Raw genomic sequence first — 27,431 nt, forward strand, 5'->3', positions numbered from 1 at the left:
TTGTAAACTATCAGTACAATTTTTCGTATGGATTCCACAGACACTCTAGTGAACTTCTTGGGCAATATGAATCATGTTTAGGTATGCCTTGTTTTCCTCCTTTTAGGATTTTGCAGGTTAACACCTCATTCACGCTCACCAGGAACATGGACAATATATTTTGAAGGTGCAGATTATGAAAGCCATCTGTTACAAGACAATGCTGATCTGGCAAGTACTCGTCTTGTGGGCATTATGAGCATAAGTCCCCCTTTAGTGCAGTATCTTGAACTATTCAGTGAAGCGGCATTTTTAGACGAATCTGTCACCTGAACAGAAGTTGGTAGAGAACTAACAGCATGAGTGATTTGATGGACTAGATTTGTTTCATTGTTAACTATTTAAGAGCCCTCTGCTCTCTTTCAAAACTGACTGTAGTTATTGTTAAATGTAGATTTTGCTCAATTTTGTATTTCTTGGTGAAAAATTTAAATAACCTTATGCCTTAAGTCTGCCCTTAATGGAATAGTATTACCATTGAATGCAGATGCATGTGCACATATACACAGTATCAAAAGTCATCAAAAGTCATTTCCCCCCAGCAGGCATTGACTTGCATAGTTTGTCTGTGGTGGGAACAGTTGAATATTGGGCTCACAGTTAGTTTCTTGTGTAAGCTTTTCTGAAGATCATTGTGAATAGTTATGCTTTGTTGGGTATAAAGCTGGTCTGCTTTTTAAAATATTGTTGATGCTAAACAAAGTGAAGAATGCTGGTTTCAAAGAACAGGTTTTCATGTTCTTATACTGCACAGACTAAGATAACCATGGTTGGTTTGCCTTTTTCTGGTTTTCACTTGTTTGAGATTGGCTACTCCTGTTCCAAGATACTTGTGTGTGTGTAAAGTGCCGTCAAGTCGCAGCCGACTTATGGCGACCCCTTTTTGGGGTTTTCATGGCAAGAGACTAACAGAGGTGGTTTGCCAGTGCCTTCCTCTGCACAGCAACCCTGGTATTCCTTGGTGGTCCAAATACTAACCAGGGCCAACCCTGTTTAGCTTCTGAGATCTGTAGTGCTTTACATGAGAGCCAACGTGGGTGTAGTGGTTGAGGTGTTGCTCAAATTCCCACTCACACCATGGAAGCTTGCTGGCCAGCACACACTCTAAGCCCTGACCCTGGCTAGTATTTGGATGGGAGACCTCCACGGAATACCAGGGATGTGACATGGAGGCAGGCAATGGCAAACCACTGTCACCAGAAATCACTGACTTGACGGCCCCCCCAAAAAGTTCTTTACATGGGGAATGCTCTGGAAGACAGTCCAGAAACTTCAGCTAATGAAAAAATGCCACTGCCTATTTACCAACAGGGTTGAGCCAGCATTCTCCTATTTTACCTGTTCTGAAACCTCTGCACTAATTTCAGTTCACTTCCTTGCTTGGTTGAAGGTGCTGGTTTAATCATTCAACTCCTTGAACAGCCTTGGTCCTGAGAACCCTAGGGAATTCCAACTTTTATCTGAACCACTCCAGTGTTTAACATCTTCCAACAATACCTGTAGTTGTGTTAAAATATCTCAAATGATTATTTCATGGAATCACAGAATCAGAGAGGGATCACCAGGCTCATCTAGTCCAACCCCCTGCACAATGCAGGAAATTCACAACTTCCTCCCCCCACCACCCCCAGTGACCCCTACATGCCCAGAAGATGGCCAAGATGCCCTCCCACTCATCATCTGCCTAAGGTCACAGAATCAGCATTGCTGACAGATGGCCATCTAGCCTCTGCTTAAAAACCTCCAGGGAAGGAGAGCTTACCACCTCCCGAGGAAGCCTGTTCCACTGAGGAACCGCTCTAACTGCTAGAAAATTCTTCCCAATGTCTAGATGGAAACTCTTTGGATTCAGTTTCAACCTGTTGGTTCTGAGGCAACGGAAAACAACTCGGCACCATCCTCTATATGACAGCCCTTCAAGTACTTGAAGATAGTTATCATATTTATTATTTATGGAGTATCCTGTCTTATACAATGTTCTCAATATTGTGGAATTCATCTGGGTTCCTTTTCTTTAGGCTCAAACATTGAGAAAGGAACCCGAGATCATCACTGTGACGCTGAAAAAACAAAATGGGATGGGCCTGAGCATTGTGGCTGCAAAGGTATGAAAATGTTTCTTTGGTTTTTTTGAGACAAATACACATGTAATGACTCCATAATTTTCCATTGGGAACATATGCAATCCGTGTGAACAAAGTAAATATGCCAAGTACAGTATATACTCATGTATAAGCCGACCCGCGTATAAGCCGAGTGTCAGGCTGCTATCTCGGTTTCGTTATTGCCTCTGTCTCTGCGCTGTACTGTCTGGCCCTCAAGGTCGCATACCTAGGCCTGGGAACTCAGCTCCTGGGAAACTGTATTCAGCCTATGCTTGTAATCTCCCGCCTTTTCTGCCTTATATTATCTCCCAGCTAGTGAGTCTCTCATAGCTGTCATAATGTCAGCCCTTGGCCCACAGAACCAGAAATCACCACAAAGTCATATAGAGTCCAAACAGATGGCTTTTACTGGTCAAATAGGCATACAGTGCAAACGAATAAAATGACAGCTATGAGAGACTCACTAGCTGGGAGATAATATAAGGCAGAAAAGGCGGGAGATTACAAGCATAGGCTGAATACAGTTTCCCAGGAGCTGAGTTCCCAGGCCTAGGTATGCGACCTTGAGGGCCAGACAGTACAGCGCAGAGACAGAGGCAATAACGAAACCGAGATAGCAGCCTGACACCGAGGTGCCTAATTTTACCCCAAAAATGGGGAAAAATTAGGCACCCGTGTATAAGCCGAGGGTTGGCTTACACAATGCTCCTGCCCCAGGTCGCCCTCCCGCCCGGCCTCCCGGGCCCTCCAGACCCACCCCAACCCTAGCGCCACCCCTCCCGGGCCCTCCACACCCACCCTGACCCCAGCGCCACCCTAGGGGGGAGGGAGAAGAGCCCCTGAACCCCTTACTCACCGGGAGGACGAGGCCCGCTGATCAGCTGGAGGCGGCGGCAGGGAAGGCACGCAGGCCGGAGGCGGCAGCGGGGCCCTGCCTGAGCGCAGGAAGGCCCCGCTGGCCTCTCCCAGGCCGCAGAGAAGGGGCGGCGGGGGGGGGGGCGGGGGGGCCTGCCTGCACTCAGGCAGGCCCTGCAGGCCTCTCCCAGGCCGCAAAGAAGGCGCGGGGGGGGGCGGCGGGGCCTGCCTGCACTCAGGCAGGCCCTGCAGGCCTCTCCCAGGCCGCAAAGAAGCCGCGGGGGGGGGGGCGGCGGGGCCTGCCTGCACTCAGGCAGGCCCTGCAGGCCTCTCCCAGGCCGCAAAGAAGGCGCGGGGGGGGGGGGCGGCGGGGCCTGCCTGCACTCAGGCAGGCCCTGCAGGCCTCTCCCAGGCCGCAGAGAAGGCATGCGGGATGGCGGCGGCAGCGGAGGTAAGTTCCCCCTCCCCCCTCCCCTCGCTTACCGTATTGACCCGCGTATAAGCCGAGTTGGCTTTTTTCAGCCCTTTTTTTGGGCTGAAAAACTCGGCTTATACGCGAGTATATACGGTACTAACTCAAAAAGTTAGATTCAACTTATGACCAGCTTTATTTTCCACGTGAATTTGCTACACTAGTATTCCTTTTATTTGGTAAGCTGAGAATATGGCATTTTTATAGGCCTCTTTCGTATTTCTCATTTAAGAAATATATGTGTGGAATACATTTATTGGAATACAATATTGAAGACAAAATAAATTTTTGACTTACAGGGCAATATGCTTTTATACCGTCGTAGACAGTCCTTGGACCTAAGACCACATCCCTCACCAATTCCAATGTTGCCCCTCATTCCGGATCTCTTCTGGTCCTTTTCCAGGGAAAAAGAAAGAGCACCTTACGGCTCTTCAGCTCCAACAATACCATTTAAAAATCAGTGGAATATACTTAAATATAGGCATTGTTTCTAGTAAACATTTAAATTGAAAATAAAAGAGATACTGCCTCTGATGTGGTAAAGATGTCAACTAATGATTGTATACAAAAGTGAACGTGACTTTATTGCATCTCATCATTTTGCCTTGTTGAAAAATTTTTCCAGGCAAAAGGCTGGACAATTTTTTCAACAAGGCAAAATGATGAGATGCAATGAAGTCAAATTCACTTTTGTATACAATCAGTAGTTGACATCTTTGTCAAAAATTGTCCAGGCAAAACGGTTCTGGGGTTTGACTTGTAGGACCATGAACTAATGTTAATTCTTGTTGTACCTGTTTCTAGCCACCAGATGGTGCACTGCACCAGTTCTGTAAGACTACCATAATAAATGCGTTTAACTAGAAATTGAATCCTTAGAAGTGTTTCGGGCTAAGTTACATTTAGACTGCAAATCGTATTTCATTTTGCATACTCAGTCGTTGTAATTTCATAATGGAATTTGTGGTGCCTGAGCTTTTTTCTAAAGTAACGTATCTGCTGGATCAAGCACTGTTGTTGTGGGGGAGTGGGGAAGAAGATAAGTGAATGCATATAGGACTAATGTCTTAAGATTCACAGCCTCAAACAAACTGAGTAGGGACATACATAGGGGATTTAATTTCTCAGACAAAGGCAAATAAAGAATTTTGCCTCTGGTTACTTGGGGGAGTTGGTATCAGAATGCTACACAGACTAGGAGAGTGCTGATTCAATTTACCATGAGAGAGAAGGAATTCCTCAAAATCTAGTAGAGAAGCTAAAATTTAAGGAGCTTTCTCCCTTAGCAAGACCTGCTCTGTAAATAAGTCCTTAATTCAAATCTGCCAGTTAATAGCACTATGATTTTGGTGTAATAGCACTATGATTTTAACAATGATCTTATCATTGGCGTACATACAAGAAACAATTCATTTACCTGAGTGCTTTACCAATAAGATGCAAGCAAACATTTTGCCACATCACTACTGACTTTGTTATGAATGGCAGTAACTGCTTCTTGAAGTGGTAAAGGCTCTAGCGTTGTTTTTCTTTGCTGGCAAGAAAATAGCTGTAACATAGGAGGAAAACAAACTGATGAACATAGAGAGGAAAAATAATTTTTTCTCCATCATAATGCTAGGCACTCATTCCGTGAAATTAATTGGCAGGAGGCTCAGTTTAAATAATAGGAAGTACTTCACTAATTGCAGTATTAAATTATGGAATTCAGTACCACCAAGTATAGGGTACTGCTGCTGAAAGACGTATTAGCTGTGGTAAGTAAATGAAATTTCCATAGTAGAAGACACCATATCTTTGAGTCAAGGTCCAACAAAGTCAAAGTTTATTCTATAGATCCTCATATTCTCGCTTGAAGAAAAGTAATGGTAGTGTCGAAGGCTTTCACGGTCAGAGTTCATTGGTTCTTGTAGGTTATCCGGGCTGTGTAACCGTGGTCTTGGAATTTTCTTTCCTGACGTTTCACCAGCAACTGTGGCAGGCATCTTCAGAGTAGTAACACTGGCACTGTCCTTCAGTGTTACTACTCTGAAGATGCCTGCCACAGTTGCTGGTGAAACGTCAGGAAAGAAAATTCCAAGACCACGGTTACACAGCCCGGATAACCTACAAGAACCAGTAATGGTAGTATTTAAAATTGGCATTTATCTGATTACCTCAATCATTCATAAAGGTAGGCTATTATCATTATCCCCAGAGAATGGTGGGTAGACGTTTATGCACAATGTTATGTTGTTTTGTGTGTGTAAAGTGCCGTCAAGCTGCAGCCAACATATGGCAATGCAGTAGGATTTTCAAGTCATGAGAGGTGATTTTCCATTGCCTTCCCCTGCACTGATACTTTATTTTTAAGCAAAAGCTTTTTTGAGGGGGTTGTTTTCCTCGGCAGCCAGGGATTGCGTGGCTGAGATGCCTCCAAAGCTGTTCCCTGGGCGCTGAAAGGCTTAAAAAAGCCATAAAACTCCCCCCCACCCAGAAATGGGCCATTTCCCCCATTTAAAACAGCAAGGCTGCACCAGGAAAAACCTGGTGCAGCAACGCTGTTGTTGGAGGGGGTGTTCTCTGCCTGAAAGGGGTCAGGAAGCTGCCTACTGGTAGCTCTGCCCCCTGGAACGTCCCCAGGATGACGGTGCGGGGGAATTATGCCTGTGGGAGGCTGAGCCGGCATCCCAGGGCTGTGCTGCTGCGCCAGCACAGGGAGGCCGGCACGAGCACCACAGTGCTGGTGTCCCTGCCTCTCTTGGCAGTGCAAGCAGCCTGTATGCCAGCGCAGCCACTTGCGCACCTCCTGAGCTCTTTTGGCCCCAGAGCTCAGGAATGGGGTGCCCGATTCAAATCCCCACTGTTCCATGAAAGCTTGCTGGGGGATCTTGGGTGCCACACAGACTCTTGGCTTCATAGGATTGTTGTGTGAATAAAATGAAGAAGAGCAGAATTATGTAAGCCACTTTAGGTCCCCATTGTGGAGAAAGGTGGGGTGTAAATGAAGTAAATAATAGATTTGACATAGGGAGGCAAGTTCGAAACCCTAATAAACAGGTTTTTTCAAGGTGTTTTCTTAGTTTTAAAGTCATTAATATAATTCATGTTTTTTTCTTATTTGCAGTGACTTAATGATATAGTGCAAGTATTAGTGGTCATAGAATCATAGAGTTGGAAGGGACCTCCAGGGTCATCTAGTCCAACCCCCTGCACAATGCAGGAAATTCACAACTACCTCCCCCCACCACCACCCCCAGTTACCCCTGCAGACATGAGAATATAATGGGCTTGTAAAACAGATTTACCAAGCACATAATACATTTGCTAAGGCCAGCCTCCTATCCCTGAAATTGACCCATTAACAATTAAACAGAGATGTATTTTGAACGTATGTGGTGTTTTTGAATCCAGTTATAGCTGTTGCTACATGCTCAGAAGTTAATTACTTTAGCATCTTACTTGATTGTGATGAAGCACTCCCATTTGCTGAAATTTACTTGAGTCTTTTGTTAAAAAAAAAAAAAAGTGGGTTAACTTTTGAAAGTACACTGCAGTACTCTGAGCCCAGCAGTTAAATCCTCATCAAAATCAAGAAAGCTACATTCTCACTACAAGGCATTTTAGTCTGATTATTTGAGTGAGGTGGGTAGAAAGAGGTGAATTTCCTCTTGAGCAACAAAGCAGTCGTTAGGAATCCCATGTGGCTTCTAAGTCAATATCCAGTCTTTCAGGAGGAATCTTTTTGAAAAAGTAAATTAAATGCCCTGATAATATATTACCAGTCCCAACTTTTGCAAATTTTGGAACGCGTTATCTTCCCCTGTTAAAGCTCTTGGGCAGCAGTGTAGAAATGCACATACGCAAAAGAAACAGAAAAGCCAATTTAGAATGTTCAATAAAAAAGAACTCCCCCCACCACAAGGTTTAATAAATGCCACTCATATAGTTGGTTGACCCAATTATGATTTGAGTCATAGGGAATTTGACCCATCACTAATAATTACCATGTATATCAGTGGCAGTTTGGCAACTGTCAGGGGAATACTGGCAAAGCTTGTCCGCAAAGCCATGACCCAAAACTAGTTCCAAGAGCAGAATCATATAAATCAGAGTTCCCAATCAAATCCATCCATCTTTGTAGAATGTTCTAGGAATTTAAAGCAAATATACTGATAGGGATGCTTCTTGCTCTCTAGAAAGGGCAAACAGTGAAGTAGCTCAAGCTGGATAAGTAGAGTTTGTTTTCATGGCTTCTGTGCAGTCCCACATGGGACTGTGCATGCACAGGCCAATGTGTGCCTGCACAGAAGACCATTCAATGAACAACAGTTACAGGTGCCACACTGTTTTTTCAAGGAGCCAGTGGAGAATAGAAAGCCAGAAAACATCCAGGCGACTTAAAGCAGCTGCTCCCCTGTTAAAGAGGCTGGGCGTCTAATTCAAGGCCCGATTGAATTTTCTTAGAGGTGTGGTAATTGTGCCAGCAACCAAGTAATCTGCAACTCAATGAATGAATAAAATGTGTATTCGCTGCCAGAGAATGTAGTTATGTCCACAGGCATAGATGGCTTTAAAAGAGGATTAGACAGACTCATGGTCTATCAGTGGCTACTAGCCATTATGACTAAAGGGAACCTCCACAGTCAGAAGCAGTAAACATCTGCATACCAGTTCCAGGAGGCAACATCAGGGGAAGGTCTCGGCCTCTATGCCCTGTTGTTGACCCTCCAAGGCAAGTGGTTGGCTACTGTGGAACAATATGCTGGACTAGATGGACCACTGGACTGATCCAGCCGGGCTCTTCTGATGTAACTGATCTACATTCAGTAAGGGGGGGGCTGTGGCACTACAACAAAAATTGCCAGAAATACAGCAACAGGACTCGATGCTAACAGTGACAATTATGCTAGTATGCAAATTACATTGCAGACTGTCATGTAGTTTTACATACTAGCTGTTCTATATGGTAGTAGCTGCAAACATGGAATTGAGAGGCAATAGACCTGATGTATGCGCAGCTTTGAGTTCAAACATATTATTTTCCCTTGACATAGTGATCTCTGCTGCTAGCCTTGCTAACATTTCTTTCCTCTTTCAAGAATTTTCTGCACCAGTACCATTTATTTACCTGTAGTAATCCTTCAGTGGTGGTTGGATAACTTGGAGGGACAGGGGGCAACACTACTATGAGACTAAGAGCAGAATGTAGTAGTGCTCTGTGCCTCAAAAATGTTTTGATGTTGAAGACTGCCTCACTCGCAGCCACACTGTAGTTACATTTTATGAAATCCAGATGATTTGGAAGCTGTGTGCGCATGCAGTTTAGTTTAAAAATATATCACTTAAGGGGTGAAAGGAGGGGTTAGCATATGACTTCTTTTGGTCTGTGGGCCAGCACTTTACTTCCTGTTTGGTTTGGATTTTCTGTATCTGGTACTAAAAGGCCGCCTTGGTTTTTCTAGACAGCGCCTAAAGTTTTATAAAGCTCTCAGTGTTGAATGAACGGCAGGACAGCTTAACTGGCAATGCAAGAGCTGGAATATTGTATTGGTTACAGCTGATAAATGCTATGCAGAGTCATAGTGTCCAGTTCAAAATTATCTTGCTGGATGTTTCGGAAAATCTGGCAGAACTGACGTGCTGGTTGCTGTTGACAGCTGAGAAAGAAGTGAGGAGATTTTATTTCTGGAGTTAAAATGTGGTTTTCTGTCGTTGGAAAAACAGAATCTTTGGTAAGTCTGTTAAGGGATTTGTTTCTATAAAACTTAAAATATTGCGAAAGTATTCTTCCCAGTATTGTGGCCAGTTTAAAATTGTCAGCAGTTAGTTGTTTGTGTATCAGTACTTAGTGTAGCATGCAACAAAGTATTTGTTGATAGTTGCAGACTTTCCTAGGCACAAGAAAATTGGACTAAAATGTAGTTCTTTTTATGTGCTATTTTATGATTGACATGTCTTAAATTTCTGTTTATCAGCAACAGTTGTTGACATTTACTGGTAAAAGAACTTAAATAACACTCCTAATTTTATACTATTCTAATTAAAACATACTAAACTATAAATAAGAGTGAAATTAGCAACAGTTCTATATTTAACAACTTCAAAGAGATTTAAATATATGAATGACTATAGGAAAAATGGAAAAGTATGATTTTTAAAATATCTATGAACCGATCAGCAGAAGTTTAAAAGAGGGTTGTTGACTAAAACAGTGTTGCAGTTTGAAACGTTTTTCTAACAATGTCTGTTACTAGTAATCACAAAGCTATCGGTTGGTTGTAAAGACTGTTTATGGCTATACTTTGATACTAGGGTTCAGAACCCAACTATTGTATCAAATAGTGTGTGTGTGTGGGGGGGGGGGGAATCTATACAATTGTTTTATTTCCCAATAATATAGTGTAGGCATTTTCTTCACACTAGGAAATTTAACTGTCAAACCCACTGAGTCATGGGGAACGGCATAAAATTATTTTCTCAATAAAATCAGAGATTGTAGGTAGGAATGTGGGTGCATAGAAAATATCCTAAAGTCATGTAATACCATTAATTAGGAACAGCTGAAATATCAAGAACATGTTAAGTGGTGCTGGGTGAAAGAAGGAAAAATGGTAGTCTTCATTTTAGAATGTAAAAGCCCAGCAATTAATGTACTATATCTCAAAGACCAGATGGAATGCTTGGGTCCCTGTTCTCTCAAACTTTTGAAAGAGAAATGTGGTAGTCCTAACACTGAAAGAACTGGAGATAAATTTAGATGATGCACTAAGTAAGAATCCATGGAAGCCATGCTGGGTAATACTATTTGGTAACTAGAGAGCAAGAGATTTCCTAAGCAAAGTCTCATCCCAGATTGTCTTGCTCCAATAATTAAAGAATCTCTCTTTTACAATTAAATTTTGACAGATCATAAGTAGCCACATTGCAGATGATTTAGGTGCAACATGGTGTGTGTGTGTGTGTGTTAAGTGCCATCAAGTCGCTTCAGACTCATGGCGACCCTATGAATCCATGTCCTCCAAAATGTCCTATTGTTAATAGCCTCGCTCAGTCCTTGCAAACTGAGAGCGGTGGCTTCCTTTATAGAGTCAATCCATCTCTTGTTGGGTCTTCCTCTTTTCCTGCTTCCTTCAACTTTTCCTAGCATGATTGTCTTTTCCAGTGATTCTTGTCTTCTCATAATGTGACCAAAAAGTACAATAGCCTCAGTTTAGTCATTTTAGCTTCTAGGGGCAGTTCAGGCTTGATTGAACTGGTAACTACCACCTAACATAATTAAGCATGCACAGAATGCAGACAAGAGACCTTAACATCATGCCAGAATTTTTTTCTCTTTTTACCACCACCACCCTTTTATAAAGAACATCCAATCTTATGAAGAGTTCTGGATAACTTGGAAGCTTGCACACTATTTGTGAATTTTTTCTGTCATAATAAAAGAGTTTATATGTCATTTGTGTTCATTTGTTTTATACTAACATAATTTTAACACAGATCTTTCCTCAGATCTCTTAATAGATTGTTCATGATCACAGTTTAGCAGAGATGGGCATGCTTAAGTATGTAACTCTGCTCAGTCACAATCAATACATATATATAATATATACATTAGTCTTGATTTTAAGCAACGCTATGCAAGAGCTTTTACCTACTTAATTAAACAGGAATCCTGTGGCATCTTAACCACCAACAAAATTTATTCCAGTATAATTCATCCTGTAGGGTTGTTAGATTAGTCACCTATAGCTTTGCAGTGCTTGCTCCTTTTTATGGAATAGCCCTCATGAAGCTGTGAGGAAGGCTTCCACCTTGCTAAGTAAGATTCCACAGGTTATGTAAGGTGGAGATATTCGGGAGGGCTTTTGACATTGCCACCTGATCCTTTTTGGTGACAGCTAGCTCTGTTTGTTATTTCTCATGGATTTATACTTGTATTTATTATCATAACCTGTCTTTATCCAGTTCTGGAGAAAAATATGCTCTAAATAAATAAGTAACTGAATAGAATTATTATTATGGTGTTATGCTACATTAACCCATTTTCATTTAGATTTCCTTTAATTAAATAAGCCCAGCACTGTATATCTTCTCGAAAATTAGAAAATTTCCTCTCCACTTTTATTGCATCCTTCTCACCTTCCCAGCCACCAAACAATCTACCTTTTTCTGCCCCCTATCTTCAGCTTTCCTCTCCAGGCAGCCTCTCCCCAGGAAATCTCCAGCCCAGTTATGCAATGGCCGCAACCCAGTTGTACAATGGGGAACCCACAAATACTTATAGCAGACACTTCACTTAATCCTCTATCCCTTCCCCTCACTACTTTCTCTTTCCCTTCTCCTAGCAGCCTCCATATTCTCATCTTTCCATTCTCTCTTTCCCATCCACCAGTCAAACCTACATTTCATCTTCAGCTACATTATTTATTTACTTTATAACCCACCTGTCTCCAGTGGGGACCCAATGCAGCTTACATTATTCTCTTAGGTAAAAGTCCCCTGTGCAAGCACTGGGTCATTCTTGACCCATGGAGTGATGTCACATCCCGACATTTTCTAGGCAGACTTTGTTTATGGGGTGGTTTGCCAGTGCCTTCTCCAGTCATCTTCCCCAGCAAGCTGGGTACTCATTTTACCGACCTCGGAAGGATGGAAGACTGAGTCAACCTGAGTCAAACATGATTTAACATGTTTACATTGACATATTTAGTAAATAAAACATAAAAAGTACCCCATGTCAATGTTTGTGTTGCAAATACTTGAACTGAAATATTTGATTAGGAGAGAAAATCAGATATTCAATCCACACTGGATTCCCCCCCCCCAATCAAATATTTCAGTTCAAGTATTTGCAACATAAACATTGACATGGGGTACTTTTTATGTTTTGTTTATTATTTATCACCTTTACTCTCCCACGCATCACTTTTAATAACTGGTTAGTTCCATATCAGATTGGTGATGACATATACTTTCCACCATGAGAGAGGAGGCATATAAATAAGGATGTTAGTTTTGGTTTTGATTTGACTTGCACAATCAATTAGGAACATTCACAATTTGATTTTTTAAATTTGGATTATTATACGTATTTGTTGTTTTATCTCTTACCTCCTATTTGTAAATGAATAAACTATACACATACTCTCCCACAATTCCAAGGCATAATCACCTGAAAAATACTTATTACAGCTTTAAAACTGCCGAGCTTGCTTAAGCTTATCCGTTGTATTTGTCAGTGCCATCTATTCATTTTTGTTGCATTTATGAAACAATGAATCTGTAGAAATGAATTTTTCCTCAGGAAAATGAAACACTGTGGGGGGGGGGAATGGAAAATTTTCTGCCCTGCATCTCTGAATGTACCTTGTTCTAAACTCCCAGGCTGTTTTCTACCTTGTTACATGTACGCTTATGTAAGCAAAAGCAACGGCATTTAGTTTTGTAAGGAATCTGTTGCCATGAAAGTGTGTATAGTGTTATGCCTTATTGGTAGTCCCAAATGGTTTGTACATGAACTCTACTTCTAATGAGTAGTTGAGCAGGCTAGGAGCTGTACCAGGAGTAGGAGTAGATGAGCTGCTTAAATAATACCAGTTAAAAATACTCTTCTCCCCTCCTCCAGCTTACCCTGGGTTGCTGAAATTTGAAGGGTGGGGGGAATATAGAAAGTCACTTGGTGATGTCTCTCTCATAATGGAAATACACTTGAGAAATTTAACTGTATTTATAATTTTTCTTTATTTACTTCTAGGGTGCCGGTCAAGATAAACTTGGAATCTATGTGAAGTCTGTAGTGAAAGGTGGTGCTGCAGATGTGGTGAGTAATATCTATATCACTAAAACCATTTACATTTAGAGTGATTTTTAAAATATTTCTAAACTGTCGTCTAGCTTGATTTATCCCGTATGCAGTGACGTAACCTTTGTTTTATTAAATGTTTAACCAGGATGGTCGGCTGGCTGCCGGAGATCAGTTGCTTAGTGTGGATGGACGCAGTTTGGTTGGACTATCCCAAGAAAGGTAAGTTACAGTTTTATGTGTTTGTAAAGTGTGTTAAAATAGGGTAGAGAGAACTCTGGAGTACTGCGGCTCCTTTCCTTTGTCTTTTACCACCTTATTCATAAACTTCATTCTCCTCTTTCCATCTTCATGTAGATCATTGAACACACCATGGAGGGTGAAATGCATCAGATTACCCAAACAACAAGATTAGCATATTGACAGCATAGTGCTGTGGCTTAAAGTTACTCTGGTATTGTCATGTGGAAATATGGAGGCAACATAGTCTTAACATGTCCGTAGCACATCTATTAGAACTTTGCTTATATATTTGAGCTCTTTTCCCAGAGTTGTGGATATGAAAGTGCATAAATGAGTGTACCTTTTCCTGCAGCAGTTCCATGTATATCCTACAATATCTTGACCCAATAGGGTATCAATGTCCACTGATTATAGATTATAATATGAGCATAAAGGGGTTATTGTATAGTCAGTTGAATTAAGTCTTTTAGATAGAGATTGTCTGATGCTCTAAGCGATTAGTCAGACAAGCTGAAAATGTATATATGGTAAAGCATAGATGGCAAATGCCATATTAAAATCCTGAAGGAAGAAAACAGTTACTTTTGTGCGTTAATGAAAAATTTCATAAGAAAAATCTACCACTCCACATAAGAAGGATGTCTAGATCCCTGCATGCCTTGCCTTTGCTTGTTGTAATTCCAGTTGATGAATTGGGATTTGCAGTCTTAATTTATAATGAAAACCAATTAATCATGAAAATTTGCAGCCTTAAAATTTTAAAAGACAAAAATAAGCAAAGCCACTAAAGCTAGCTCTACTATTGTTAAGTAACCTGGAGACTTCTTTTTAAAAAAATGGGAGGAATCTGTTAAAATTGACATGTTAGGAAAAAGCAGTGTTTGGGTCAGTTCTCTTTCTAGAGCAGGGTCCCTAACATTTTTGGCCTTGCAAGAACCTTTGGAATCTGACACAGGGTGGTGGACAGAACCATAAAATGGCTGCTGCAGGCGGCAGGGCCAGCCACATAATGTTTTGGAGTGAGGTCATGGATAACACTAATACTGACTTTTTACCATTTCACGAAGAAGCTCTAGTGACTTTTAAAATGAACATGTTGTTTAAAAAAAAATTCTTGCATGAAAGATGTATACTTCCTTTGCCGCTTACCTTCAGTCATGCATATTAAAAAGCTTAACAGCCAGTAAGTTCTCCAGTGGCCAATCAGAAGCCCTGCTGGGCAAAAGCCCCACTTGGCCATGCTTACTTTTTAAGAACACTTGGTGGGCACCAGGAAAGGTATCGGCAGGCACCACACTGGATAGACCTTTTTTTTCCATGGGCGAACAAAGAGGGTTACCGCACTTGTATTCCCAGCGATGTATTAAGAGTTTGAAAATGTTATAAAAAATACTGTTCGCACTTTCTATGTATTCCCAGCGATGTATTAAGAGTTTGAAAACATTATAAAAAATACTGTTCGCACTTTGTTTGGCCCCTTTAGCTGTGAAGACGTCTTCCAACCATTTATAAGCCGTGGTATCCAAAAACCCTTTTAAAGCGATGTTTTTTATAACATTTTCAAACTTTTAATACATCGCTGGGAATACAAAGTGTGGTAACCCCCAAAGTTTTGTCCATGGCTCTAAAAGCATCCTTGTTCCAGATAATACTCCTGTAGATCTGGCTTTCATCAGGAAAACTATAACACTATTTCTGTAGGTTGACAGTAGTAAAAGTCTGTTACGCTGCAATATTTCTTCTGCTTTATTTTCCTCATTTACAACATCAGCATACAAAAGAATAATAAAAATTAATATATTGTAAAATAGAATGTTATCTTCATATTTCATTTTTTACTATCTTAACTATCTGTTCAATATTTAAATCCCAGTTTTAAACGTATAAATATTTTTGTGTATTTGCAGTGCTTTCATTTTGGGTAAATGGTTCTCACTGTGATTTTTACTCCTTCCTCTTGTTAACAACTGATGATCAGTAAAAACAATTTACTTTATTTCTCTTTTACCTCAGGGCAGCAGAGCTGATGACAAGAACTGGATCAGTGGTGACACTAGAAGTGGCAAAACAAGGAGCAATTTATCATGGTCTAGCAACTCTGCTTAACCAGCCCTCACCGATGATGCAAAGAGGTAAACAAATGCAAAACACTAATGTCCATATATAGCTCACGATGGGTAGCCATGTTACTCTGTCAATAGCAGTAGAAAAGAGCAAGAGACCAGTAGCACCTTAAAGACGTAACACAATTTCTGTCAGGGTATGAGGTTTTGTGAGCTGTGGCTAATGAAAGATCATACCCTACCAGAAACTTGTTAGTCTTTAAGGTGCTGCTGGACTCCTGCTCTTTTCTACTGATATAAATGTGGAACAGCCTGAATAATCCATTACTTTTTCCCTAGGGAGGGGTATGCAAGTGCCTGGCACAGTTACTGGGTGGGGAAAGATGTGTTGTCAAAGAAGCAAATGGGTGCTGGGAAACTCATTGATGAATGCCATAGCTGAGGATCACTGCTATTTACAAGCACGTTTTCTTCTCTGCCCATGAGTTTTTAAGTCACACGTGTGTTCCGTTGTTTGCTAGAGAGACATTTGATCAGCTGTTAGTTTTTTATATTTTCAGTCGGAGGCTGCCATTTTTCTTTCTTCACAGAAGGTTAAGGTAAAACATGATGCCAGTTCTACCCAGCACCACCTAATCTGCTCAAGTCTGTGGGGTATTTTATACGGGATGTAGACTAGAGGCCTTAATATCAGGCTCTGAAACATTTTTTTTCTGCTGGAGAACTCAAAGCTACCACACTGCTTTGTGTTATTTTGGTTGGTCCTTATATAAGGCATTACATGGCTTTTGTTACTGGACTCTTCCTTGGACCAGTGTGACTACCTGTAATCATTTGTTTTTTGGTATTAACCTGGATAAAAGCATACCTTCACCTTTCTAGATATGAATTCTTTGCTAGTTTGCAATGTCACATTGAAGTACTAGTGTGTTGTTTTCTACATAGCTGATATTTTGAAAATTAAAAAAGTGGCAGATGGTGTCACCTATTTAGTATTTCATATCCTCCAAAGCCCTTTTGAAGCTACTGAGTCTCTGTGATGCGAAAATCATGGCAGTAACTACAGAGTGAGATGCCTGTGTGTGTTAGGAGAGGATGAAGTGGATTTGGACTTTTCTGTGTCCTCAGCTGTTAATTCCAAGCCCCAAACCCATAGCTTCTCTCTCATTGCAGCTTTACTCTCTTGCATTGAGTCAGTCCCTTGGTCTTTCTAGCCCAATATCCTCCATTCTTCCTGGCAGCAGCTCTCCATGGCAATGGCCTTGGCAGTGGTACTTCTCAGCCCTGCTACCGACAGCCTTTTTTTACTGGAGATGCCAGAATTGAATCTTGGACCTTATGCATGCAACGTATTTGTTCTACTTGATTGTGGCCCCTCGCTGGAGCTATGGCCATCTTTCTTCACCCCGTTGTGTATAATTTTCCCATCTGGTATTATACATTTAATTTCTGTTAGGCCATTAAATACAAGCTGTATGATACGTTTATGTCAATCTGTTAACAGTAGACAGAGATGTATGATTTTTCCGGCAGGTTGAAATCCCAACATCTGTTACATTAGAAATTAAATTCTTCTTGACATCATGTATGTAAGGGCATAAAGCAAGACAAAGAGTGAGAGGACCCACAGATGGTGAAGTTGGCAGGAATTGAGAAATCGATAGCTCTTTTTTCTTCTGGTACTTCACATCATATGGGGAAATACCCACATAGAATTCCATTTCAAAGTTTGTTTCATCACATACTTGCATTTGGCAATTTTGAGATGGGATGCAGGGAACTTTCTGTGAGTTTTGTTTTTTATCAGGCACATCCTTTCCTTTCTATATAGTTCTTTTCAGTTCTTTCTTTCCATATCATCAACTATAAATTCATTTACATTATAGATAGCTCACCTTTCTCACGGAGACTCAAGGTCGATAATGCAGTGTGATACTCTTACTGAGCGATTTTGTTAAAATAAAATTTTAAAAATTATCAAGATTTCAGACAAGGTATACTGTAGACAGAAAAGAGATAAGGAGTAAAACCTCATTGTACTAGGTACCATATGTGGTTTATATTTATCAAGTGATGCTGCTGGCTCAGTGGTAGAGCATTTGCTTGGCATGTAGACGGTCCCAGGTTCAAGCCTTGCCATCTCCAGTTAAATGGACCTGGTAGTAGGTAGTGTGAAAGACCTGAGATCCTGGAGAGCCGCTGCCAGTCTGAGTAGACAGTACTAACCTTGTTGGCTGCCTTTAAACTACACCTTAAACTGTGCTTTAGCACTGAGGGGTTCCTAGCTTCTCTGAAGCACGACCCTTTTAAATCCTCATGGCAAAAAATCTTAGATAAGAAACTGTCATTGTTGGGCTTCTCGCAGGATACGTTATTCAATCTTGGGAAAACTAAAGCTTTCACCAAAATTAAAAAGCACGTTAAAGAGCTTGATTATAACAGCACTACTTTTCGTGCTTGCCGCGTTTGTTCATCCCAGTTCTTCGGAATACCACCACCACGTGGTTTGCCTGCTTATACATATTATTTGACAACTCCTCGTCTTTCTAGAGCCTTCTGTTTAGCTAGATTGAATGCTAACCCCTCTATGGTTATGCAGGGCAGAATTTTGAATATACCATATCCAGACAGGACCTGTCCTTGCTCTTCTGGCTCTATTGATTCACTAGCTCATGCCCTTTTGGAATGCCGCTTTTACGAGGAACTTCGACCACATTATATCTCCCCCCTTTTAACATACAAATCTAATGCCTCTGTGTCTGACATAATGCCTTTTCTACTAAGCGATAGGGATCCCAAGGCTACATTGTCAGTGGCAAGATTTGTTATATGCTGCTCAAGATCAATGGATCAAGGAGCTTCTAAGGGATAAAAGGAAAGGAAAAGGAAAGTACTGACCTTGATGGACCAATGGTCTGATTCGGTATAAGGCAGCTTCAAGTCTTTATGGGTTTTACTGACAATTATTTTTGCTATGACCTGTAACTTTAAGCAATAAATGGAGTCTGTATTTTAGAAATGTGTTGAGTAACATCTTCTAAATAATTTTATACCTAAATGTTAAATTTATGTTGAATCTTGCCCAGGGAAAAGTCAGGTGAAAGTGCCCTATCATGCACTAATGAAGCTTCTTGCCAATTAAAAGCACGCTGCTGGCAGAAAAGGAAAGTGCTTGTGATTTTTCTCAACTCCCCCTCTTCATTGCAGCCCCCTGAGTTCCTTGGCTTTTGGTCCATGTGGGGTCCCCAAAACTTCTGGCATCAGCTTTTCTGAGGCCTTTGGGCAGGGGTGTCAAACATATGGCCTGTGGGCTGGATGCAGCCCCTTAAGAGCTCTTATCTGACCCATGAGCCAGCTGAGGCAGCCACTCCTCCCCAGTCCCAATCTGGGCAGGCGAGACATGGCCTGGCCCGACCAAGTGACAAGTCATATCTGGCCCTCATAACAAATGAGTTTTACACCCCTGCCTTAGAGGCTGTAGAGGAAGAGAAGGAGAGTATGCAAGATCTGTGAGCATCCTTGCACCCATACTTAGTTGGGCCGTTGCATTATGATTGTAGCAGAAAGCATTATTTGTGATGTTCTTTTCTTCTTTTTTGCAGTTTCAGACCGCCGTGGTTCAGGCAAACCCCGACCAAAGAGTGAAGGTTTTGAGCTGTATAACAATTCTGCTCAGAATGGATCACCTGAGAGCCCTCAGCTGCCTTGGACGGAATATAATGAACCAAAGAAGTTGCCAGGAGATGACAGATTAATGAAGAATCGAGCAGATCACCGATCCAGTCCCAATGTAGCAAGTAAGCAGAACATTATTGGATTTAAATTAGTAGAAAATAACTGCTTGCTCTTTAAAAGCTGAGCTAAAAACTCTTAAATGTGTATTCAGGGAAAATACTAATGTACAAAATTTGATAGAATATTTGATTAGTTCTTAAATAATAAATACAAGTAAATGGTACTTGTATTTATACTTGTAACGTACAAATAAAATACTTGTAAAAGTAAATAGTATAATTAAAGATAAATAACTCCTATTGATAACATCAGTTTGCAGGTTTGTATTGTATGGATTAACAAAGTTCTCTTTAATAAAACTTCTTCCTAACTTTCTATTTTTTCTTCAGATCAGCCCCCAAGTCCTGGGACCAAGAATGCTTATGCAGCTGGGACAGCTAACAAAATAACATCAGTCTCTACTGGAAACCTTTGTACAGAGGTTAGCAAGCCATGAATTCTACCTATAAATATCTGGAATACGTACAGTATGTATATGCACATATATAATGTACACATTTGTATGATATTTTTATATTTGTACAGGAACAGATGCTGCCACCCAGACCTGAAGCATATCCTATCCCAACACAGACTTACACCAGAGAATATTTCACATTCCCAGCCTCCAAGTCCCAAGACAGAATGGGCCCTGCTCAAAGTCAGTGGTCAAATTACGAAGAGAAGCCTCAAGTTCAAACAGAAAATAATCATTATATCAGCACTGCAGTGCAGGTCAGAAATAATTTTAAAAGACTAAATTTTAAGTGATTTCAAGGTTGTATTATGGAACTAGAATTATGATTACTAGTCTGTCGAATTTAATACCAGTAAAGCATCTCCAGTTTATACAGCTGCTGCACCTAGAAAATAAGTTCTGCCAGTTTCTAAATATGAAACTGAAGCTCTAAATTTGAAAATAATGTTTATATTTTATCTAAATTAACCTACGGAAACATCCACACAATGGCAACTTATTTGAAAAGTTAACAGTACACACTTGAAGTTGACTTTGAAACAGAGCGTATGTAATGAAAATCATACTGGATTCCATACATCTTTATTTTTTCCTAAAGAACTATTTCTTAGGAATAGCTGTAAGAACAGCCTTGTACTAGAAGACTGCATTAACTATTGTCAAACTATAAACTGCTTGTTTTAGCTGTGTTCACTATAAATACCCAAGTCATTAGCAATCTGCTAGTAGCGTTTTCACAATGCATCTGACACAAGTTGCTTTGTGTTCAGTGCTTCTGAACTAATAGAGCATAAGAAATGCTTTCATTCCAAACAAGGCATTCTTTCTAGGTCATGCTTAAGGTCATCGATAGAGAATTCCAGAATAATCTGTCTTTGTTCACAGTCACCAATTACATTTCTTTTGCATACTGTCAATTTTGTGTCTAAAACAAATCCGGGAAGCAGCGTAAGGAAACTTCAGTTAAAATTCAAGTATCTACAGAATTGTATCAGCTCTTGTGAGGTATATGGTGCCTTATATTTAGATGAAAATACTGTGCTCTACAGATCTTCACAGTTCTGACAAATAATTAAAAACACAGCATGCGTGTGAAGATGGCACATTTTATTTATATATTTTCATATTTATACAGGGGATTTGGTAATCAGATGCTTTCTTATGTAACTTCCATTATTGCAGAAGGAAAGAAAATAAGAGAGGGGAATACAACAGGGTGAACAGATGGTTTCTCTTCCTCTATAGTCCTTATGTTTAATTGTGATTAGAAAAGAAGCTTGCCGCAGCTGTTAGAATGTGTTTCAGTTACTCCAGTTTGGTGCTAGCTCCAAATGTTTCAGAGAGGAAGTTTCTGGGCTGCTGGTGGTTTTGTCTACATAATCCTAAGAAGTTATGTGAGAATGGGTGTGTGGCATGAGTTATGTTTCTGTTTCTCCTCCCTCCAGAATAGTTTCGTAATCCTGTCTCGCAGCTTTCAGTTACTTTAGCTTGGATAACTTGTTTGCATGAGAGACTGTATGCAGGGCTTCAAACTTGTGGCATTCTTCCTGTGAAACAGTTGATTTTAAGGAATGGAGTAAACATTGCATCATCTTGGTAGAACTTTTGAATGGGTCCTTCAGTAGTTTTTGTTGCATATACTAACTGTTTGCTTTCCCTCCCCCTTCAAGCGCGTAACTCGTTCTCAGGAAGAACTGCGGGATGATACAGTTTATCAGCCAGAAAGGAATCGATTGGAGGTCATAATACGAAAAGATGTGGAATATATTGATAGGAAATCCGATAGTGACCCATGGATGAACTCTTCTGTGGATTCTAGTACATCAAGCCAAGAGCATCTGAACCATTCCTCTAAATCCCTCCCCCCTGGATCTTGTTTAACCAAAAGTGGACCCGGCCGATGGAAAACTCCTGTTGTCTCTCAGCCAATATCGCTGGCAGCTTCTCAGACTGCTAGAACAGACCTTCCCCCTCCTCCCCCTCCTCCCCCGGTGCACTATGCAGCTGACTTTGATGGACTGCAGATGGATTTGCCTCTGCCACCACCTCCACCTTCTTCAAGCCAGTTAGGGCCACAGTCATCATCCCAGGTTGCTGCTGCAGAGCGAAAAAAGAGAGAAGAGCATCAAAGGTGGTATGAGAAAGAAAAAGCACGTTTAGAGGAAGAGCGTGACAGGAAGCGTCGGGAACAGGAACGAAAACTGGGGCAAATGCGAGCACAGCCACTAATTCCTGCTCAGTCCTTACTTCCTCCAGTGGCAGCTCAGCAGGTAAAACCAGAAAAGCCTTCAACGTTGCAGAGAACCCAGGAAACTGTCATTAGAGAACTGCAGCCTCAACAGCAGCCCCGAACTATTGAGCGAAGAGATCTGCAGTACATCACCATAAGCAAAGAAGAGCTGTCCTCTAGTGATAGCCTGTCTCCTGACCCTTGGAAAAGAGATGCTAAGGAGAAGCTGGAGAAACAGCAGCAAATGCACATTGCGGACATGCTGAGCAAAGAGATTCAAGATCTTCAGAACAAGCCAGATCGTACGGCTGAAGAGAATGACCGCCTACGAAAGCTCATGCTGGAGTGGCAGTTCCAGAAACGGCTCCAGGAGTCAAAGCAAAAAGATGAGGATGAAGATGACGAAGAAGATGATGATATAGACACCATGTTGATCATGCAGCGCCTGGAAGCTGAGAGAAGAGCAAGGGTAAACTCAGAATCCTTTTAAAATGTTGTGCTCTTGTAAAACCTATATGTGCTGTTAGTAAGTCTTAAGTTAAAATAACATATCATTACAGGATAAAGGAGGACTGGACTGTCTTAATGTCCCTGTCTTTCATTGTACGCAATGAAGCCTGGCGCTGTCTGATGCACTTTGTAAAATTAAGTGGGGTATCACAAGCTACTAACGAGAAAACTTGAACTGGGAATAGCCTTCCTTCCAGCCCCCTTTGCAGAAAAAGAAATTGGCATGGAAAGCCAGGCAACCAGTATGATACATACATCTATAATTCATTAAAATAAAAAACAAAAGGGAATTTAACTTACACACATTTAAACGTAACCTAATTCTTTATTATTATTTTATTGATAAAACCAGTGCTACCAAAGGAAGCTTATTCATCTTTCATTTGTCAGAGCATTATTGGTTTGTTCACTCCATGAGCAGCATTTTTGTTTTGCATCAAGGGTTTCTTCAGTGTAGTTTACTTTGTACTGAGTATCATAATTGCAGGAACTGATTCAAATTTCATTTTTAAAAAACACTTTTAAGAGAACCTAAACTAGCATGTTTAGGACACTGATGAATGGTCACATTTACAGTGTAGAGTTACACCAGTATGGCCTACAGGTTATACCCAATTTTCTTTGGCATTGATTTTTTATATAAACTGCTAGTATTGCCTTAACAGAGTTGAAAGTACTAGATTTTCAGGGTTCTGTCTCTGTGCAGTTTTCAACAGAATGTTTCTCTCTCTCTCTCTCCCCTCCCTCCCCCCTCCCCAGTTTTCTACACCATATTTAAAAATTGAATGAAAGGAATGCTGTACATTTGTCCTTGACAGAATAATTATATTAATCCCATTTGTCACAGTTTCATATATTAAAAACTTATCTCATACTTTAATGTAGCTGTTCCCAGAGTTGCATCCTATTCTTAACTAGCCATCTCTGTTGTGTAACTTATTCACTAGGTTATATTTTTGCAGTAGGGCTGAAGTTTAAATTTTGTGAAGGGCTTTGCACAGCTATAAAATGTAGTGGTTTATTTCTGGTAAGAATAAAGTATAAAAACTGAAGGCAATTAATCAGATGCTCTTCCACAATAGGCAACTTCATTTACATTTTAAATATCCATGTACTGGTAGAATGTCATACCTTAAAGCAAGGAAACAATAGAAATAGGCAGTTTTTTAAAAAAACTATATAATGGATTTACTTAAGGTCAGTCACTAGTTCTATTTTATAGTATCAAAACACTGCATGTTTTCTCTTTTTCATATACAGCTGTTGTAACAAATCAAAGAAAAATGCTTTTGGCATAGTGCAAATCTCAGTTTTCCCTTATTTTCACTGTGCATCTTTCTTTTTCCTTCTTTTATTACCTGCAGCAGACTGCTATGCCAGCAATCTCTGTTCTAGATTTGGTATGTTCTTATTTCTTTCTCTTCAATGCTTTTTCCTATTGCTTTTTTCTTTTTCTTTTTCTTTAAATTAGTAATGATCCAATATGCATTGGATATTTGTCATTTTTGGAGTGCTTTAAGGCAGGGGAATAATGCATTAAATTAGTTGTAAGCATGCAAATAACTGTTGCTGAAGATCTGTTCCTAACTTTTCCCATGCCTTTCTCCTTTAAATATTGTGTTTTGTTTGCATCTTTGAATTGTTTGCAGCTGTTAACTTACCATAGCTATACTGGACCACATATTTAGCATTTTTTTAAGAATTCAAGGAGTTGGAAACTGTAATATGGGAGAATGAGATTTTGTTTGATTCATTTCGTCCCACAAATCATAAACCCTAAGAGGTTGTTATAAACATTTAAATATCCAACTTATTTTTTTCAAAATTTGTAAATACGTTGCATTGTTTAGCTTCTCCTGTTCATATAAAAGGTATTCATGATTTGTCATTCATATTACTTGCCTGGAAACAATTCCTTTTAACCTTTCACTTTTTGAAATGCTACCTCTAAGCTGCTGTTTCTGAGCATATTTTAGAAGTATTTACATGGATACCTCAGCTATAATCCTGTCTTTATGCAGTCATACTGCTACATTTCACTAATATACTAACCAGTAGAGCGCTAATAATTCCATCCCAGCAGAGTTACACACTTCTAAATCCATTGAAGTTAATGGGCTTAGAATAATGTAAATGTACTTAGGATGGTACTGTAAGTGTCCAAAGTAAATAATACTAACAAAATTGGAAGTTCAGCATCTTAGTACACTTTCCATAATGTTAGCTACTTCTAGGTATATGGCAACTTGCTATGTCTGTTGGGAATAGATTCATCCTTCTTTGATCACTTTCCCATATCCATTAACCTTTATAACAACATTCTTGGTGCATGCCCTATAAAATAGGTCTTAGTGTATACTGATTGGCATGTAGTAATATGATGTTTCTCCTCCTCACTTTTAAAACAAAAGCCGAGGTTGAATATGAAAATCAGCTCTTAAACCAGGGATGTTTTCCTGAATCATTCAAATGTGGACACAATCAAAATCAATATTAAATCACATTATTTTCAAGGGAAGAGGTTTAATCTCCTTCTTAGCTGAAATGAAAGGTGTTAAATTTTGGCTGGGTGATGTCTCCTAAGCTTACCTCAAGGAATTATAATTAAAAAATCTGCTATGTGAGGATATTTACAGTAATGCCCCGGTACTATGCTTTTAAAGTGAAACTTGGTGCTCTGTCTTGCATTGTGGGACACAGTCCAGTAGTTCTCCTTTATTCTTTCATAACACTTTTTAACCGACTTATGAAGTGGAAAATATCCACACCAGGGGTCCCCAACATGGCACTTGTGGACACCATAGTGTCCATCCTGCCAAAAGTTTCTAGAAAGAGGGAGGGGCCAGATGGAACTTCTGCTTGACAGTTAGAGATCTGATGGGCTGTGCAGATTTTTAAAAATGTTGCTTAGCAAAAGCTGTTGCCACAGCACAAGGATCTTCACTGTGGAGCTGAATGCAAGCTGTGTGTATGCAAAAAACAAATATTTAACCATATGTTCATTTAAAAAGGCATCATGTTAAACAGGACATCTGCCTGAAATGCTACAGAGTTACTGTAAGAGTTATACACAGCCTCACCCCCTGACTTTTTGTGGTTGCCTTTGCCTCCTGTAGCAGTGATTTTTGTGGTTGCGCTCACAACTCATTGTCAGAATTACAAAGGTGCTTGCTGGCTCAAAAAGATTGGGGACCCCTGATCCATGCTTTGTCTTTGAGGATGCTCTTTCTGAAATGTTTTTGCTTCTGTACAGTGTTCTGGTCTGCTGTATAGAATTAGGTCCTTCTTAAAACTGAAGCAACACATAAGTGCGGTTAATAGGGCTGCCAACCTCCAAGTGGGGCCTGGAGAGCTCCTAGAGTTACAACTGATCTCCAGATTACAGAGATCAGTTTCCCAGCAGGAAATGGGTGCTTTAAAATGTGGACTCTGTGGCATTCTGCCCACTAAGGTCCCTCCCCAGTTTCCACCCCCACATCTCCATGAATTGCTGCTTGAAGACTAATTCAAGTGCTAGTGGTGCCTTTTTAAGTCAAAAGAGCTGGAAGCAAACGTGACCTCCTAACATTTTCAGTTTTCCCACTGGCAGGGAAGTCAATACAGCCAGTATGCTAACTATGTTCAGTGCAGAGCATATCACGTTGTATTAATACGGAGCCACATAGGAGCCGATGGGACTCCAGTACCAGTATCCATGCCACTCTAGACCATCCAGAGTGGCACGGAAACCATTGCAGGGCGGTTGATGCCGGGGAGCAGTGCAGCAGCGTGAGCCCCATGCACTGTCGTTGCCTCTCCACCAGTGTTTTTCTGGTGCAAGAGCTCTCACCGGGGTCTGGGGATGCATTCCTGGGGGTGGAGCTGCCTTTAGGCAGCTTCCACAGCGTTTCATCCCAGGAACGTGCCATTTTGCAGGTACAAAGTTACGCCTGCAAAACCCCTGGTGTAGCCCCGTGAAACTTTATGGGCGAGTTTCATGGGGCTAAGGGAAAAAAATCTTATTTTATTTCCCCTCTACACTGCTGCAAGATGCTTGGGAGGCAGCATAGCTGCACCATTCCCTGTTTGCCTCATAAGTACCCTCCCCCCCTTAGAATTGGGCTGTAAATGTACTGGCATTTTGGTAAAGGAGTTGATTCAGTATGTTGTATCCAAGACTGACTTTAGATATTTTGCCCTTACAATTGCCTAGGCAATTCCTGTGCTTTTGCATCATTATAATGTCCCAAATCTTGAACATCTTCACCAGTGGGGAAGTAGGCAGTTTACCCTCTCAGTATATACATCTAGACTGGAATATTGTCAATTCACTGAAACAAGAAGCACGAACGAAATGTTTGTGCTTCCAGTGCAGATTTCTGTACCCAATCTGGGAATGTGAGCTAAAACAAATATTCTTGGGAGAAGGGAGATCTAAGTAAGTTTGCTTTTTGCATTTTTAATTTGAAAATTATTGGTTGTGTTTTCAGAATGAAATCCTCACTAGATTGTCACTGTGACTGCTGAAGAACATCGTCTGTACAACATATTTGTATTGACTTGCATTTTTTCCAAAAAGGCTTTCATTTGAGGCTTTTTATCCTAGCAGAAATATTTTCACTTTTTTCCCCCCAAAAAAATTGAGGACAAATTTTTGTTAGCTACAGGATGAAGAGCGCAGACGGCAGCAGCAGTTGGAAGAGATGCGAAAACGAGAAGCGGAAGACAGAGCCCGGCAGGAGGAAGAGCGCAGGCGCCAAGAGGAGGAGCGGACAAAGCGAGAGGCAGAACAAAAGGTTATGGTCCTCTAAGTGAAGCAAGCATCACCCAATTAGCTTGACCCCTATCAGTTTGCTTTTTCAGAATGTTCACATTATTCCCGTATTGAATAGTGATTAT

The 27,431-nt window shown here is 40.7% G+C and overlaps 1 protein-coding gene across 6 annotated transcripts in view; it reads left to right on the top strand.

Moving 5' to 3' along the window:
- The window catches only part of AFDN (afadin, adherens junction formation factor), a 127,334-nt gene that overhangs the window by 91,077 nt on the left and 8,826 nt on the right, over nt 1–27,431 (top strand). For 5 of the 6 annotated variants that reach the window (XM_056853752.1, XM_056853748.1, XM_056853750.1 and 2 more), the window contains 10 exons: nt 107–210; nt 2,058–2,144; nt 13,208–13,273; nt 13,404–13,477; nt 15,512–15,630; nt 19,164–19,358; nt 19,686–19,777; nt 19,882–20,070; nt 21,484–22,512; nt 27,194–27,328. In XM_056853752.1, coding sequence (XP_056709730.1) covers nt 107–210; nt 2,058–2,144; nt 13,208–13,273; nt 13,404–13,477; nt 15,512–15,630; nt 19,164–19,358; nt 19,686–19,777; nt 19,882–20,070; nt 21,484–22,512; nt 27,194–27,328 — 2,090 coding nt within the window. The remainder of the gene's footprint in view (nt 1–106; nt 211–2,057; nt 2,145–13,207; nt 13,274–13,403; nt 13,478–15,511; nt 15,631–19,163; nt 19,359–19,685; nt 19,778–19,881; nt 20,071–21,483; nt 22,513–27,193; nt 27,329–27,431) is intronic. The other variant, XM_056853751.1, reaches the window with a different exon arrangement.

This window comes from Euleptes europaea, chromosome 7 (genome assembly GCF_029931775.1).
Source record: "Euleptes europaea isolate rEulEur1 chromosome 7, rEulEur1.hap1, whole genome shotgun sequence".
NCBI lineage: Eukaryota > Metazoa > Chordata > Lepidosauria > Squamata > Sphaerodactylidae > Euleptes > Euleptes europaea.